The 18,612-nt window shown below is 32.1% G+C and overlaps 1 protein-coding gene across 1 annotated transcript in view; it reads right to left on the reverse strand.

Moving 5' to 3' along the window:
* MYCBP2 (MYC binding protein 2) overlaps positions 1 to 18,612 on the reverse strand; it is a 376,124-nt gene that overhangs the window by 65,289 nt on the left and 292,223 nt on the right. Inside the window, exons 56-57 of the mRNA XM_042781038.1 lie at positions 18,191 to 18,313; positions 14,954 to 15,109 (exon numbers count right to left, since the gene is read on the reverse strand). Coding sequence (XP_042636972.1) covers positions 14,954 to 15,109; positions 18,191 to 18,313 — 279 coding nt within the window. The remainder of the gene's footprint in view (positions 1 to 14,953; positions 15,110 to 18,190; positions 18,314 to 18,612) is intronic.

The following is an 18,612-nucleotide window of genomic DNA, read 5'->3' on the forward strand; positions in this document are numbered from 1 at the left end:
GTGGCTGCGATGATGGGCTCAAGTATAGCAGGGATTGTGGGGCTGGCGCAGGATCGGGCTGTGTTTTGTTCTGCTGTGCATGGGGTCGCTATGAGTCGGAAACGACTCGACAGCACTTAACAACAACAACAACAACAACAATAGCACATAGCCTTTTCAGGGCATACAGATGAACTAAATATTTTAATTGCAATATGCCAGTGTTCAGAATAATGAATTGCATGTTTAGATGAATAAATGTAACTATACTGAACATTACACACCTCAGTTTTTTTCCAGCGCTTTATTATTCTATCATGAATATCAGTTGTCATATATAGGCTCTCTTTATCTGCAATGTAAGAGATTGAGCTAAATCTGGAAAAAACATTGGTAAAAAAATTTTGGATATTCATGTTGTTTAGGTAGAGCACAGATAAACAGAAACTATAATTTTGATAAATAAGTGCTCTTAGACTTCTTACAAGCAATTTAGGAAATTACTGCCCATCTCATTTTATTAATCTAGTAGTAACACAGAGCAAATTTTGTTAATAAATTACATTAGACATAATTAACATCAGTGTAGTTCTTGCTTTATCACTAATTTTGAGTGTGTAATGTCTGGCATAATGGCTATTTGTTATTAGTCTCATAGCTGGAAATGTTTTTATTACCTTCATCATCACATTTCAAAAGTTGAACATAATGGGGAATTTTGATAAGTAAGTAAGTACCAATTCTTTTATGTCTGGTACCCCTATCGCTAAAAGGTCCTTGAGGAATTTATAGATGGAAAGAGGTTTGCTCTTTAATTTATAAAGAAGGGCAACTTGTTTTAGGATTGCTAACATAATGGAGAGGGTTCCTGACAAAGATCTGCAACTTGGCTCTGATGTTTCCAAATGTCTGACTTGCATCCCTGTTGCATCCAAAGGGATTGTGAATGTATGTTGATGCCGTATCTAATTCTTGGTAGGGTACACACTTACAATGGTCTTTAACCTTTCCTCATAATGGAAATAGCATCTGTAGTTAGCTGAACAATGGGATCTGTCAAATGTGAGGAATACCACTAGTTAGATACAAGGAAAAAAAAAATGCTGGTTGTAGAGAGAGAGTTAGAATGCACAGGCCTTCGTATCTCTCTCTCTATACCTCCAGTAGTGCAGAATATGTTCTTAAGATCTATATTGACAGTTCATCTGTTGGAGACCAGGCATTAAAATAACAGCAGAATTAATTCTTCCTGAGATGTGCTTCTCAAATTATAACAAAATCATTTCTAATATTCTAGTATTTCTAATTTACTTTTCCAAAATGAATTTCATATATTTTAAAAAGAATATGTTAAGCTTATTAAGTGAGGTAAGCTAACATACTGACAAATTTATGTTCATGTTCATCACTTATGTTTCAAAAGTTTTGAGGCATGTAGTACATATTACTAAAAACAGTCATGCTGTGGTTGTTTGAAGCAACAACAAACAAAACACTTTTAAACATCTTTAGAACATACATAAAATATTCACATTCATCACTTAGTTTAATATTTATAATATGTAAGTTTAATGGACAAAACATTTTCTACCTCAAAGATAACCTGAAAAAATAATAATATAGGACAGAGTAGAGACTTAGTATATTCAAATAAGTTAGTAAACATGTTAAAGGCTTATTCATTCACTAAATGATTTGCATGATTGCTTCATCCTAAAATTGTCAATTATCAGGTTATGTACAAATATTATGTTATAATATAATATACCATAGATAATCATACACTATAATATGATATGCCATAATATAGAGTGTTTATCAGGCCACACAATATGATATGCTATAGACAATACTACAGACTATATAGAACAGATTATATAACTATATTTACTAGAGTCTACTTCTGTAGTGATACTGCCTTGTAAACTCAAGGAGGGGTCTCTTTGAGTCAGGTCCAACTCCAGGGCACATAAAACAACAACAACAACAGAGTGCTATATAGTATCATTGTCAATGGATTGACATTGACATTGTCAACAAAGGAAAAATGTGAAACTGTTTTACCTATTTCTAAGAAAAAGGAAAATTAGTAACTATTTGAAAAACTTATATAATACTTTAGCCACTGCTTCAAAACTTCTTTGTAAACTGTCTTTCTTATAATATGGAATTTAAAAAGTTTAATCAGTATTACTTTAACCCAAAAATATTGGAATAGGCATCTATAATATTCTAAAGGACCAAAAGTATATTTTGAAATGACATAAAATTTTATTGTCAATAGTTTAAACATTTGTAAATTTAAAATATTACAACTGAGTCACTAAGAAAAAATTCTAAGATTCATGCAAGAGAGGATAAATAGTTTACATATATATATTGCTGTGATAACTAAGTAAAACTTAAAAACTTTAAGTATCAAAACTAAAATAATAAAATGATTCTTATATATATATATATACAGAAAAACAAGTTTAAGACTCAATTGTCACACAATGTATTATAGTGTATATTCTTAGGGTTCACAAAGTGCTTTATGCCCTACACATATATCATCTTGTTTTGATAATAAGGATTTAAAAACTCCCCAAATTAGGTATTTCTTCCTTTCTATTTACTTAATTCAATTTTTAATATCTCATATAGGTATAAAACCAAATCAGAATAATATTTAACCTACAGATACAATAACATGCATATCAAATTAGGATATATATACTATAATATCAAATAGACACATAATTATAGAGAAATCAAATCACAAATTTTGATTTTAAATAATGGAATGGAATGAAAATGGCTGAGGTGAACTAAAACTTCTTTACTGAAACCTCCAACGTTAATTAAAAATGACCCATCCATGAGTGCACGTATACCCACCCTTCAGTTTGTGAGACAGAGATGAGATAGCAGAGGCAGGCCCAGCTACACCATAATTTTTGTAAATGCGCTCACGAGAAGCAAGGTTGCGAGATGGAGATTCTACAGTGGAAAACATTGGCAAAGAAGCAGCACAGATTCAATGGAAAAAAAAAATTGGCAGAGAACATAAGCAAGAACAAAACATTTCAAATGGTATGTAACTATTAACTGTTATTCAAAATAGTTTTACTCTGCTAAGTTTTTCAAAAAATTTAAGTTTCTCTAAAATTAAAACTGAAAACAAAGGTCAAATCAATTAATTTAGATTAATAACGACAGCTCCAACTGTTAACTTATAAGTTAAGGTTCATAGCTTTGATAAACCACACTTGAACATTTCTTTTCAGACTAGTATTTTATTAGCTCATTTATTTTTAATTTGGTGTTCATTTACTTTTACATATTTATAATTATTTTTTTTGTAAATAGTGGGAGATAAAGAAATATTATGAACAATTTAACCTACTGTCACCTGGTTTTCTGTATGGACACATGACTATGACTTTTCCATTATGTATTTCAGAATGGACCCAAATGGACATTTATGGTGACATTTCACCTCTTCAGTGAAAAATGTTAGTGCTAATCCCAATCCTTAGTATTTATGTTGTGGATACTATTATGGAGGTACCAGATTTTGTTCATAAAAAGTTTTGAAACATGAAGCAAAGAAAATTTACAAGTCACAGCAAAATGTTAGACACATCAATGATTTACCATGCAGAGAAAGAAAAGTATCTGAAATGAAATAATTTATCTTTTGCTCAAAGAATCACAACTTTATATTTTATAAAGTATTGAGCTAAAAAAAAAAAAAAAACTCTTTGAAACTGAAAAAAAAAATCCATTTTACTTAAAATTTTAACTTATGGCTATTAAAATAAATCTGTTAAGCTGAAATAAATCCAGTGACAAGGAGATAACTTTCTTTATATTACTGAAATAATTAAAAACAAAACAAAACAAAACAATATACTTTTCTCTCAAAACAGAAAAAGTAAAGGTTGACCGATTCATTATTATAGCCAAAATGGAAAGATAAACCAATCGTAGATTACAGTCATTCAATGTACAGTATTGGGTATCTTCTATGTGTCAGACCTTGTTCTAGGTACTGGGTTAAAAACTGTTTAAATTCTAAAAATTGTTGAGCGTTTTTTAAATAAACAAAAAACAGAAAACAAAAACAAAGAAAACTCACTGCCATGGAGTCGGACCCGACTCATAGCAGCCCTTCCTTGAGTTTCCGAGGTGGTATCTCTACAGAAGTAGATTGTCCAACACTCCTTCCGAGGAGTGGCTGGTGAGTTGAACCTCCAGCCTTCTGGTTAGCAGTCAAATGCCTTAGGCACTATGCCACCAGAGCTCCCTTCTATAAAACCTAAAAAGCATCCACGTACTGTAAAGGAAATTGTCAAATTTCATAGAATACAAAGTTTGTAACTATCACTGAAAACATCAGTTAGTATGTTGAAATATTTCTCTTCTTCAAGAACACAACTAAAAAAGTGCCAGTTCTGATTAGAAGAGTTAATATTCCAGAGGAATTCAGTGACAGAGTCTCTTGTTTTGGTTGCTAAAATCTGTAAAGACTGAGTTTAGCAGGAGTACGTAGGAGGAGGAAAGCAAGAAATAAGGATGCCATCTTAATCTGAAGCACCAAAGACGTAAATGTGAAAAACGACAAGGACACTTGGATAAGATAATAGAGGTTAAGGATAGACACCTGGAAAAAGTTTAAAAGCCTAAATGGCCTTGAAGTCTTTTCAACAAGGCCTCAAGAGATTGGATTCCTAGATAGGATTTTTTTTTGTTGTTTTGTTTTAAAGTCTGAAAAGGATTATTGTTAAATAACTAATAAGCTGTGAGTGGAGAAAAGACCTGTTTCAGGGATTTAATTTTGATAAAATTTTCTCCTATTGAATCATGCTTATAGTTAAGGTTAAGTTAACATTTAAGGTTTATACTTTTCAATTTTAAAAAAAGGAAGCAATTCATAAAAGATATATTGATATCTATGTACAAAACAAAAAGAGTTCATCAACTTTCAGACAGTTTGATGGGGATTAAATAATCACGCTCTCTCTTTCTCTTTTACTCCATTATGTAGAAAAGACAACCAATTAATTAAATTCTTCTCTATAAAATTTTGGTCCTTTCTTTTAGTATCATATAGCTAACTAAAGAGAATATTATCAAAAGTAATCTAAAAATGGGGTTTTTCTCCAGTGCACATTGAAGTCAGTATTACTTGTTTGGCATGAAATTTCTCCTTATTAATTACATAGTTCTTTATGTCTCATTTATTCCTACCTTTGGAACCTAAGTATCAAGTCCCCTGGATCATTTCCTTCTCTGGTTACAGAAACTTTGTAGTTCATTGTAAAATGTACTTTAAAAAATCTGTACTTTAGGTACTGAAGAATAAAACTGTATAATTTCTCTTTTTAATAAGAAAAGCATCTCATTTCAGTTTAACAGAAGGAAAAATTGTGGTTTTGCAGTGAATATCAGAACAGTGACCTAGTTATTGGGACCATAAATTAGAACAATCAAGGCAATTATCACCATCTGGTGTCAGCAAACAAAACTGCAGGTTTGAGGATTTAAAAAGAGGCATACATTCTTTTTGAAATGTTGAGTTAACAATTAAACAACGATCTAAAATGCTAAATGTCACATCTAACTATTAGTAATATACCACAGGCATATTATAACAAGGTTGACTATTCATGTATTCTGATATAAACTCCTAAAAATATTGCACTTCAAAAGTGTCACTATTAGGTTAAGTAAAACTCGTGGTTACAGTAGGTAGGTACTTTATGAAAAGGTAAGTTGTAGCATTAAATTCAAATAGTAACTGTTTTCCTTTTTTGTACTATCATTAAGCTATGACATTACAGAGGCATCTTGCTAAGCTATTGGTAGGCAATGTTAAAATAATTTTATAAACAGGGTATTAGGAAGCACAATGTAATGGAAATACACTGCATTGAAGTAGTTAGGTATCTATTCAGACTACATTTATCACTATCAATGATACTCAGAGAAGAGGAAGTAAAATTGATGGAATTTTTTTTCAAAGGGCATTCCACTGGGATACTATAAATAACGGCTGGCAGAAATAATATTTAGCATGTTTCTGCTTCTATCTTGTTTAGTCTTCAATTTTGAGAAGGCAGTATAGGAACTATGAATTTACAGTCTTAGTAAAACTACAATATGCAATCCTAACACAGAAATTTGAAAGTACTTGAAAGGAAGTTTTACATAAGTCTGTAACAACGTTCAAATTTCACCTTATTTTGTTTGTGTGATATAGACCTACATACAAATGTAGGTGTGTTTAAGATATAAGAAAGAACTCTTATAATTCTACAGGTACTTCACAAATGATAAGATTTCACATTAATGGTAGAATAGTGTGCACAGTTTTGCTGACTTTTTTGACTCAATTTAAATTCTAAGTAATTGTATGTATATATATTTTTCTCTGATTAGTAAGTCATATATTTTTGACAGTACTGACTCCTATAATTTTATGCAGTAAATTGATAAATCTAAGTTACATTTCAGATATTCTGGAATGCTTCGATTATTTATTTTAGAAAAGATAAAAATCTAGTTTATTGGTCCTGTGGAAACAATATATAAATGATACCTTCAATCTGCCCAGAAGATGTGCGCAAACAATGAACAGATAAAAAATAATTATTATTCCCCTTTCTTCTATCAATGTTTCAGAAAAAGTTCAAATAAGGTGACAATGTTATTAATTATATACTCTTAGCTATGGGAGCTGTCTAGACCAACAGCTTTAGATGTAACATCACTGCATAATCTATATACTCAGTTTGTTTCTTTGTAGTAAATTTATCAGAAGAAAGGTGGAATTATGTGAATGATAAATGAATTTAAGACATGGAATAGGAACCAAACGTATTTACATAAATTTTAGCATACTAAAAAGATAACAAAAATAGGAACATTAGAACAAAATTTTTCACTAAGGGGTAAAAAAGAAGAAAGGTTTTCAGTATAATATGACATTAATTCACATGATATGAATGTATAAAAAAAGGTGGATGAAAAAATGTAAGGCAGATACCTCCAAAGTGTTTCTCTAAATGACTTCTAGACATAACTGCATTTGAATAAAATGTTCATTTAGTATATTACTGAGTATATAGCAAATCCTTAATTAAAATGATTAAGGGATGAACATGGGTAAAAGTAACTGAGACAGGAAAATTCTGAGCATAATTTGATGTGTATGTAATCTAGGCCTTAAACCAAAAAAATCCACTCACTGCTGTCGAGTTGGATCCAACTCTTAGCGACCCCTCCTTGGGTTTTGAGGCAGTATCACTATAGAAGTAGATTGCCCAACTTCCTTCTGAGCAGCGGCTGGTGGGTTTGAACCACCAGCCTTCTGGTTAGCAGTGAAATGCCGTAGGCACTACGCCACCAGAGCTCCCATTCTAGGCTGTAGAAAGAATAATCTCTAAAGTCCAAGACAAGACAGATAGGTATTACTCTTTAACCAGTAACTTGAGACATAAAAGGGCTAGAGAAGCTCTCAAAAATAATATTCTGGCTCCCCACAAATTGCTTATTACTTGCACGTGAAAAAATAGTGACTACAGACCACAAAGGAGCTCTGGTGGTGCAATGCCTAAGGCATTTGACTGCTAACCAGAACGCTGGAGGTTCAAACCCACCAGCCACTCCCCAGAGGGAAGATGAGGCAATCTACTTCCATAAAGATTTACCATCTCGGAAACCCAACTGGGGCCACTATGAGTCAGAATCGACTTGATGGCAGTGAGTTTGTCCAGAGAAACTGGACAACACTTTGATCAGGTGACTAACATTAACTGTGATAGCTACAGGATCTTGGAGGTGCAGTGGCTAAAGTGCTCAGCCACCACCCAAAATGTTGGTGGTCTGAACCCCCCAGCTGCTCCATGGGAGAAAGATGTGGTAGTATGCTTTTGTAAAGATCACAGCCTTGGAAACCCTATGGGGCAGTTCTACTCTGTCCTATATGATCAGTATAGTTCCATTCTCTCTTTCATTACTAGTGGGCATGAGAAAGGGGAAGGGACATTTTTGTATCCATATTCTCTATGAAAAGACTGGACGGAACTGACAGCTAGAACTGCCTTGTGATATAGTGAATTTTCTATCTGGCGAAAGTTGATCAGAGATGTTGTTTAGGGATTTAAGGTATAAAAGAAGAAGCTGCACTAAATGATCCCTTGGCTTTTCCAATTCTTCCATTCTATGGAAAACAGCTGAGATGTAGTAATAAATAAAAAACCACTAGAGTGAGTTAGGAGATTCTCAAATTCAAGCCCTAGATTTGCTACCAGCTAACTGTATGAGTTCAGGCAAGTTATCTATCATTCCCTCACCTTCAAAATGAAGGTTGGATTTGATGACTATTTAGTCCTCCTGAATGCTAAAAATCCTACCACCATATGACCTAGTGGCTGCTGATCATATAGATTTCTTAAATAAACTGAAGGAGGGGAAGAAAAACAATCTAACAATAAGGGATAAGTAACCTGTTTTAAAAGATAAACATTTAGATTTACTAAGCCCAGTAATTAGCTATACTACAATGCAGAAGTTTTAGAGACTAGCAAAGTAGTAGATATGGTAAGCCTAATATAAAAATATAATTGAAATACTTAAAAAAATCTTTAAAAAATTTAATTAAATGTAAAATCTTGAGAATGATACTTGTCAGTTAAGAATGCCATCTTCAGTTGTGAGAATGTTAAATATGTTACCCAATTTCAAATTATATACTGTCGCACTGGAGCTAAGTTACTAAAATGAACTCGTTTTTTTCCTTCAAACCAGCTCTTTAGTATATATTTTTGGTACTAGGTAAGTATACCACATTTCAAAACAAAGCCAGAAAACTAGAAGTCATCCTAGACTGGCTTCCACAACTGTGATTATCATGTCCTGTCCATTTTACTAACTATTTGTAACTTACTCCTTTTTCTATAAGACCACTGTAATTGAGCTTAATCTAGACCCTACCCAATATTTATTTGGACTACCTGCCCCAGCATTTTCCTTTTCTCCAGGATCTTTCTCATAATACATTTAATTATCTTTCAAAAATGTAAAAACAATCATGCCACTCCTTTGTTTTCATGTCTTCAGAACTATCTATTTTCTTCATCTGCTCCCTGCATTTATTCATAATACTTACAAAAGTCTACACTCCTAAGTAAACACCCAAGACTTATAATACCCTTCATGATCTGTCCCCATCCTCTGTAATCTGATATATTGCCAGTGGGCTGCTCAAAGACTAAGTAGCAGTAATGTGTGAAGTTTGTCAAACTAATCAGTTACTGAAAGGACAAGAACTTGCAGGGATACTAGAGATGTTACAGCCAAAACTAAAATGAACATATTGGTCATTTGATAGGTTCAAGTATGAAAAAATTTATTGCACTTATTGAATATCTGAATAAAAGCTGAACTTGCTTTTACAAAGTCTTTGTTAAAAGCCATCATATAATTTTTCTTTAGGATCATAAAAAGATCTTAAAAATCAACTTAGTGTCACAAAAATTGTTGGAAGAAGAACAGAGACTAAACAGAGGTCTCCCTCCCAAGTCAAATGTTCCATCTACTGTGTAGAGTCATAGCAACCCTACCTACAACAGAACCAAACAATGCCTGGTCCTGTGTCATCCTAACAATCTTTGCTATGCTTGAGCCCATCGTCACAACCACTGTGTCAATCCATCTTGCTGACTGTTCTTTACAAGCATGTCAATTTCAGACTGCAGAAGCTGGTAAAAATCTTTAATTTCAGCATCTTTGGCTTTAGTAGTTGGTACACAAATTTGAGTAACAGTAGTATCAACTGTTATAAAGTGTATGAATATTATCCTATCACTGACAGCACTGTACTTAAGGATAGATCTTGAAATGTTCTTTTTGATAATGAATGTGATGTTATTCCTCTTCAATGTGTCATTTCCAGCATAATAGACTATATGACTGTCTGATTCAAAATGGCCAATACCAGTCCATACTAGCTCACTAATGCCTAGGATATCAATTGTTATGTGTTCCATTTTGTTTTTGACATCTTTCAATTTTTCTAGCTTCATATTACTTACATTCCATGTTCTAATTATTAATGAATGTTTGCAGCTGTTTCCTCTCATTTTGAGTCATGTCACATCAGCAAATGAAGGTCCTGAAAGCTTTACTCTACCTATGTCATTAAGTTCAACTCTACTTTGAGGAGGCAGCTCTTCCCCAGGTATGTTTTGAGTGTCTTCCAACCTGTTGGTTCATATTCTGGCACTATATCAGACAATGTTCTTCAGAGTGGATGGCCCCATTTTTCTTCCCACTCTGTCTTAGTCTAGAAGCCCCACTGAAATCTGTCTTTTATGGGTGACCCTATTGGTACTTGAAATACCAGTGGTATAGCTTCCAGCGGCACAGCAACATGCAAGCCACCACAGTGTAACAAACTGACAGACAAGTGGTGGCTATCTATTATAGCATACCTTTATAGCAAGCAAATAAACAGACAACATACCGATGGATTCTACTGTGTGATCATAATCCAGGGACAGATGATCTCCAAGTATTAGAAATAAACATGTTTACATACTAACATTCAAATCAACATATGAATACAGTCTTACTATATTAAGAATTAATTTCAAAGCAATAATGAGGTTATGCTATAAAATATACTGAGGAATAGCTAAGAAATCTCATTTGTCTATTACAAAATTCCTTCCTATAACTCATTCCACACTGAGAATAGACAGCTTTCTCCCAGGCTCTGACTTCTTCATATTTTCCTCGAAGCATGAATGGTATTGTTTACTTCAAAAAATACCAAAACCAACCAAACTCACTACAGTTGGGTTTCAACCGCCAGCCTTCTGGTTAGCAGTCAAATAATGCCTTAGGCAGTACGCCACCAGAGCTCCCAGCATTTATTACGCACCTCATTTTATGGACAAAATACTAAGGTCTCAGAAGTGTCAAGTAACTTAACTAAAACTATTAAGTGGCTAGAGGGAAACTTTGTCTTTCCATGAGCACCTCTTTTCATATACGTAAGTAAACATACTATTTTAGTATGTGTTAGTACTTTCACATGTAAGGTAAATCTCCATGTAGACACCCAACTTTATTTATTTATTTTTGTCAACTTTAATGGATATTTTTTTGTCCCATTTAATAATGTATTATATGGGTATAAAACCAAAATAGTTTTGGAAGGTAACTTAGTAGTATCACATCTGGGCTTTGAAAGTATTATATTTTGACACTGTAAATTACATGTTTAAAATCATTGGGAGAACAATGAATTTGTCTCAACACTTTACGTTTTTTTCTATTCAAATATACATAAACTGTTTAGAGAATACCTATATTAAACAGTCATTAATATATTATATTAATATAACAATTTTTCAGATGGAGGTAATTGCTTAGAATTCAATCAATAAAAATCTGGAATTAATAGACATCATATCATGATAATATAGCTGGTTTTAATTACTCCTGACATATTCTATTTCCTCTTTGAGGATATATTCTGTGTAAATACAAGAATACCTACCATAAAATAATAAGAACTATATGATCTGAAATTCAGGATTTACTGTGAAATGCTAATCTTAGGTGGAACTATCTACACTCAATAAACATCCCAAAGTCTACAATGTGTAAGACACTGTCAGGGGTTCTAGCACATAAAATGATGCTTTCAAAGAGAACAAGAAAAGGTCATTAAAATAAGGAATATAATATACTTAAAGAAAGCAGGATGAGGTATCATCCCCCATATCAGCCCACTAGAATCTTAGTAACTATTTCCTTAACAATTTAAGAACCTACATATTAATTCTGAAATAAAAAGTAAATTATATAACAGTGTATAAAATAATTACATATACTTTTCTCTCTCATGTGTGTACATACGCACACATGATAAAAAGGATAATTTATAATTTTATCTCTGTACTTATTATATTTACTAGATTAACAGCTAAAACTGTGTGTCTGTAAATGTATAATAAAATATTTTTGCTAATTTAAAACTAAATAACCAGATTTGGGGCACTGAATTAATTTAACGTATTCATTTATTTCATATTTCAAAGATAAGTGGGAAAAATATGCAGGGGAAGGGGGCACAAACAGAATTACTAATAACAATGCTCATAGAAATGCTAGACAAAGTTAACATATGGGGAAGTTTATACATGTCTCTGTAGAACTCATCTACTTAATTGGGAACTTGTTTTATAATATTTAGGAAATATTTCTTTCAAACTACTCTACATTCTTAAATGTTAGTGAAAAATAATCCATATGAACAAAGCTAATACTCTAGATTCTAGAACATAAACAGATATTTTTAAAATACATTTTAAAAAATATATTTTTCATTATTTATCAGTAAGCAAGGTTGAATATTGTATTTAGAAAACATGGCCTTTGTAGTCAGTGGAACTGCCCTCATGTTTTGGCTCTGCTATTTACCACGTATGTTTCTAGGGCCAATCATTTATTCTCTCTAAGCCTGTGGCTCTTCATCTACTAAATACAGGTAACAGATATTACCTCAAATGAGGATGCATTAATGTGCTTACTAAAGTGTTTAGTCACAGTGGTGACACTCAGTAAAAGCAAAAATAGTAGATATGTTCTTCTATACATAATATTTTATTTTGGTATCACACAGTATAAGATGAAAATGATTCTCACTTTATTAAGTAGTAAAAGGAAGTTCCAGGGTGAAATGCTAATGGGATGGATGACAGCGAAGTTTAGGGATGGATGATGGCAAAGTTTAGGAAAAAGTATCTCACTCAAGTAAGCCTCAACAATAAGCAGTCTGTCACATTTAAGTGTCCTAATATAATATGATTAAAGCCACTAATTTATTTTCAAAACATTAAAACTATTTTTAAGACTCCATAACAACTTTTTTAGTCATGCTAAAGACGAAGCTTTTGTTTTCTGGAATTTGGAACTCAAACTTTAGTGATAGTAATTCTACTGAGAACAAGAGCTTTTAAAAATGGTCTCAGTAATTAGTAAACAGCCAAGTAATTATTCAGATAGTTAGTAACTGAGACATTTCTTGGCCATGATTTCAAATTTATTCCAAGATATTGGTAAAAGAAGTGGCAGGACTGACAACACGCACAATATACATGAAATTATATTGACACAATCTCACTTTTAAGTCTGTTATCTCCTGAATGAGACAAACTAATTTTAATATATTTGTATGCTTTGTTTGGAAATATAATATTTTATTAATTAAAATTTATAAAATAAAAATAGTAATTCCGTTTGTTTTTAGAGGATATGCAATGATCTTTAGATAGAACAAGAGTATTTCTTCCTAGTTCTTGTATCTGCTGTTTCTATGATATTATCAGGACAACTTTTATTTTTTTAATTTTATTTCTAATAGGAATTTTCTGCCTAATTATAAGTTTCTTCCTTTTTGTTTCTTTCCCTGGTACTTATATTTAAAACATTGCAACCTGGTTACGCCCAAATGTAAAAAAGTCTGTTGCTTCAAAAACTTAGTAAACTAATATTTCATTTCTCTCTCATTCTTCTAAAATGTTTACTATAGAAGGAAATAAAAATTTCAGACATGTTACACTATTGCGTTTGCTTGAAATTCTTCTCTCAGTAGACACTCAAGTGAATATTATCTATGCAGACAGATGATGGTGAGCTAGGGATTGACAGTAATCATAGACATTACTTATATTTTCACAAACTAACTAGTTTCATAAATGAGACTTGCCTCATATATAATGTAAACCCAGAAAAATTTATACTCTTGTGTACTCTTTACCTAACATGGATATGTTATTGTACCCCCCTCAGTTATACCCTGGTGTTTTAGACCCTGATTCTTTTTTTTTTTTTAAATTTTATTTTGATTTGGGTGAAGATTTACAGAGCAAATTCACTTTTCATACAGCAGTTCACATATACTTTTAGACCCTGATTCTTAATAAAAATCAAATCCCCCTGGCATTCTTTTAAGTAATCCTGAAAAGAGTTACCAAAATATTTTTGTAGAAAAATACCTTGGACTTATGTGTAAATGCACTTTATTAAAGCAAAGAGATTATGCAGTTGAATCTAAACACTGGGTGTGCAAACTGAGACTTTTATAAACTAACTGATTCAGTGGGTGTGCTTGGATAGCCAATATGGGCTTACAGGCCAAGAACATACTGTTGTCATATTGTAAGCAGATATGAGAGGTTTATGTGGAAGACTCAAGAGGTTATTAAGGAAAAAGAACAATCAGTTAAGTGTAATTTGCTTGACTCTATTTTATAGATCAATGTGGGTTATCATCATGGATGAAGAACTACAGTAATCCTAGAAAGAACTGAAACCAAGTGATTAGTTTAATATATTAAGGAGGGGGAGCAAGAGAGGAAACAATAATTTGAAAAGAGCTGGAAATTTTAATTGCTCTACATTTCATAGACATCAAACCCACTTAGAGGAAACACACACACCTGTCTAAACCAACATGGTGTCTCCTCTACCCACTGATAAAATGAAATAGGTTTATTCTTTTGGGGCATCTCTAAGTAACACAAATCCAGTATGAAACAAAGGAAGTTATCCCTAGAATGAATGCTTACCATAGTCATGCATAATAAAAAAAATTCTAAATTATGCTCTCCTTAACATTTAGTATGCATTTACTAGTACTAGAATTAGACTAGAAAGATAACACTTGTATTTTAAAAACTATACTTAGTAAAAAAAAAAAAAAAAAGAGAAAAAAAGTGCAATTAAAAACAAATGGCTTAGGGGCAGAATGTTTTCCTCAGAGCAGCTTAAATGCTTAAAAAAATATGGGAAGGGGCAACATCCTAATTAAATAAAACCATCAGTGAATTGATAAATAATTCTGATCTGATAAACAACTCAGAAAAAAGCTTCAGATATGGCTTGATGAAGCAGGTAAGGCTGACAGACTTACTCTGAAGCTGAGGCTGCTGGAAGGAAAGGGGCTGTCCGAACACAAATGGGCTGTGGACTAGGGAAGAGGGAGGTTTTGCAGCTTGATCAAAGATGGAAGGAGCTGGGAGATTGGGCCGTGACTGAATGGAATTCAATATGGCACTCAGTTGGTCACCTGCAGTGGGCAAAACAGTCAAAACTACAACTTGTTATTAATTAACATCCAAAATGGCAAAGTGAATGGTGCTTTATAACATTCAGATATAGTTAAATATTAAATAAAATTATGCCAATTCAGAATGTGTGGAAATTGGTGATGTTTGTCTCAAATTTTGAGACCAAATTTTGCATTTTTTTAATGGAAATATTCCATCAAATCTTATATTACAGCCCATCTACAAAAACAAATACATTTAAATTCATTTGCAACATATAGCAGCAGCATGGAAGAATAGAGTCTATGAAAAATCTACGATACATCGGTTCAATACCATACTTGTATAAATGATGATCTAAGTAAATGATGCCCAACACTAACACCATCCTGCCTCACATGCAGAACATTTCATACAGAAAGTAAGCAAATAATATGAATACTTTTTCTCTAAAATAAGCAATTAAAGGTGAAAAATTATGCTATTAATTTAATAACATATTTAATCTATAATTATAAATCAATTATTTTTTCCTAATGAACCTACCAAAGAAATTCTATTTTTTATTTCTTAAAGCATGATTTTTTTAAATAGATAGAATACAAAAATCTATTAAGACCTATAAGATGAAAAGGAATGTGAGCTACCTAATTTTAATGATTTCTCTTAAATATTAATTCTGACATTTTTCTTTGTAATTAAATGCCAAGGACTTTAAAGAAAAATATTTTTTAAAGATATGACAATAATTAGAAGGATAATAACTCTTTATTTGTGAGGATATCGATATTACAGTTCAAATGATACTAAAGAAGAGGAAAAAAATAGAAGTATACGCAGACTAGCTGCTGCAATAACTATAACATAGTAGCTTTTCAGCCATATCCCCTAAACATGATAAAGTGTCATGAATTAAAATTTCAACTAAAGCACCAACAAGGGATAGATTTAATCATTTACACAAGCTACAGATGTCATTACTTTTTTTTAAAAATTAACACTGTGGATTATAGAAAGGATTTTGGAGATTATGAAGAATTTTGTAAAACGCTGTTTTCAGGAAAAAACTTTTACAAAAAATAATAAACTTTCTTGGGCTTGGAAGTACACAGAGTTAAGGAAAATGGGAAGTGATGTTAAAGACAAATAAATAAACAAAGGTTAGCTATAGTTAATCAAAAGAGCCCTGGTGGTATAGTGGTTAAAGCGTTGGGCTGTTAACCAAAAACCAGCAGTTCGGACCCACCAACCACTCCATGGGAGAAAGATGAGACAGTCTGCTATGATAAAGATTTATAGCCTTGGAAACCCTATGGGGCAGTTCTCCTCTGTCCTATAGGGTTCTCTATGTGTCAGAATCAAATTGATGGTTCATGTTTTTTGGTATATAGTTAATCAAGTTATGTACCTTAATATTTCTTTGCTCCAATTATATATTTTAAAAGCCTATTAACAAATGCAAGGAGCTCTGGTAGCACAGTGCCTAAGGCATCTGATTGCTAACCAGAAGGTTGGTGGTTCAAACCCACCAACCACTCCATGGAAGCAAGACTGGGCAATCTACTTCAGTAAAGATCTACCGTCTCAGAAACCCAATGGGGGTCGCTGAGTTGGAATTGACTTGATGGCAGTGTTTTTTTTAATTAGCAAATGAATGCTATTTTGAAACAATATTAGCAAAACTACACTTTCAAAAAGTAATGCTTTATTATTTCTATTGAACAAGAAATGTTCTCAGAACTGTTTGTCTCTTGAAAGTTGATTTTTATTCCTATAGTGATTTAGTAAGTTGTATCTTGAATATAAAATTACAATAACAGTAATCAGTATAATGATTCAGACATTTTAAAGACTGAAAGCATATAATCTGAACATCTGAACTAATATGCTTTATAAAAATTACTATCAGTGTATAGTAGTGGAACATAAAGGGACATGAAGAAAATACCATAAAAAAGTCTACCTTATATAAAGATCTAGCTTAAGTTTACAGAAATCAGAGCTACCACAAATGAGCAAGCTTGACAGTACCCAAGGCTATAGGATAGATTAACTCAAGAGAGGAGGAAAAGCAAAAAAAAAAAAAAAAAATTATCGTGACTAGGCTTCCCTCATAAAATACTTTGTGAAAAGTAATGAAGGTATCCAATAGATAGGGGTTTTATTTTAAATTGTACAGTGATGTAATTTTGTATTTTGTTGATGTTGACTATTTCATTCTCTTGCTCTTCAAGTTAGGTATTAATGACACTATATTTGCTCCTTGAATTCAAGAACTGTGATTCAGTTTAAACACATCTTTAGTTATTTCCATGCAGGCTATTTTCTTATTTCTATCTATTACCAAACTGAATATTAACTGTTGACAACACGAGTGATTTTGAAGGAGTTAGGGTCACATACTTAGGAAAGAACATGAGCATGTCTGAAATTACATACAAACGCAATTCTGAATGAATTTCAGGTATAAATTATTTTGTAATGAAATAACTACTGGGTTAGTAACTGATGCTGGATTCCTCCACTGATGCAGTGAAAAACAGTTTTATATATTTTGTATTCAAATGGCTTAGGTGTTTTTCTTTTTATAACTTTTTTATTTCATTATATATCCCATATTTAAACATACCATTTCAGATAATTTTAAATTAATCAAGATAATTTGGTTAGATATTCAAAATCATACACATTTAAAGAAAGTGATATGTAATATTACATAAATGTATTATTTAAAAGTAATATTCTGAAATTAAATGGATCATTTTGAAAAGTTCTTTGTTGCTCTTAACATTACTTTCTTAATCATAAAAGGATGATAAAATTATAGTTCTTTTACTAGATATGGTGAAACAGAACCTTTCAGATACAAATTAAAAATAAGTGCCTTTAAAGTAGAAAAAAAATAAGCAGGAATTTCTATAAACTTAAGCTAAAATTGATAAGAAAATAACATTGTAAAAAGAACACCTTCATCAACATTTTAAGTTAATTTCCTATTAACAAACTTTAATAAAATACTGTGGGTCAACAAGAATGCAAATGGGTAGAAGAGAAAGTTTATAAAATATATGAAAGTGAAAGACTCACTTTTAAACACCTACCTTTATTATTTCCAAGTCCATAATCAAATCCTTGGCCACTGCAACTTGCTCCCTTATTAAAAGCTTGTACTGAGAATGGGCTTGGAGGAGGGGTTTGAGAATTCTGATCCAAAAGAACTTGTTCTACAATAAAAGGCATAGCTATAAAATTAGTTTTTTATATGCCATTCCCTACTTATATAACAAAAAGAGAAAATGCAAAAAATATTTTATAATGGTTATACTTATATTTGATAAGTCTAAATACCAAGTAGTGATACTGCCTCAGAAACCCAAGGAGGGGTCGCTATGAGTCGGGGCCGACTTGACGGCAAACAACAACAACAACAACAAATACCAAGAATGGAGCTCTGGTAGCATAGTGGCTAAGGCACTGGACTGCCAACCAGAAGGCTGGCGGTTCAAACCCACCAGCCACTCCT

The sequence above is a fragment of the Orycteropus afer genome, unplaced genomic scaffold, assembly GCF_000298275.1.
Source record: "Orycteropus afer afer isolate SDZICR_OR568_19922 unplaced genomic scaffold, OryAfe1.0 scaffold00081, whole genome shotgun sequence".
NCBI lineage: Eukaryota > Metazoa > Chordata > Mammalia > Tubulidentata > Orycteropodidae > Orycteropus > Orycteropus afer.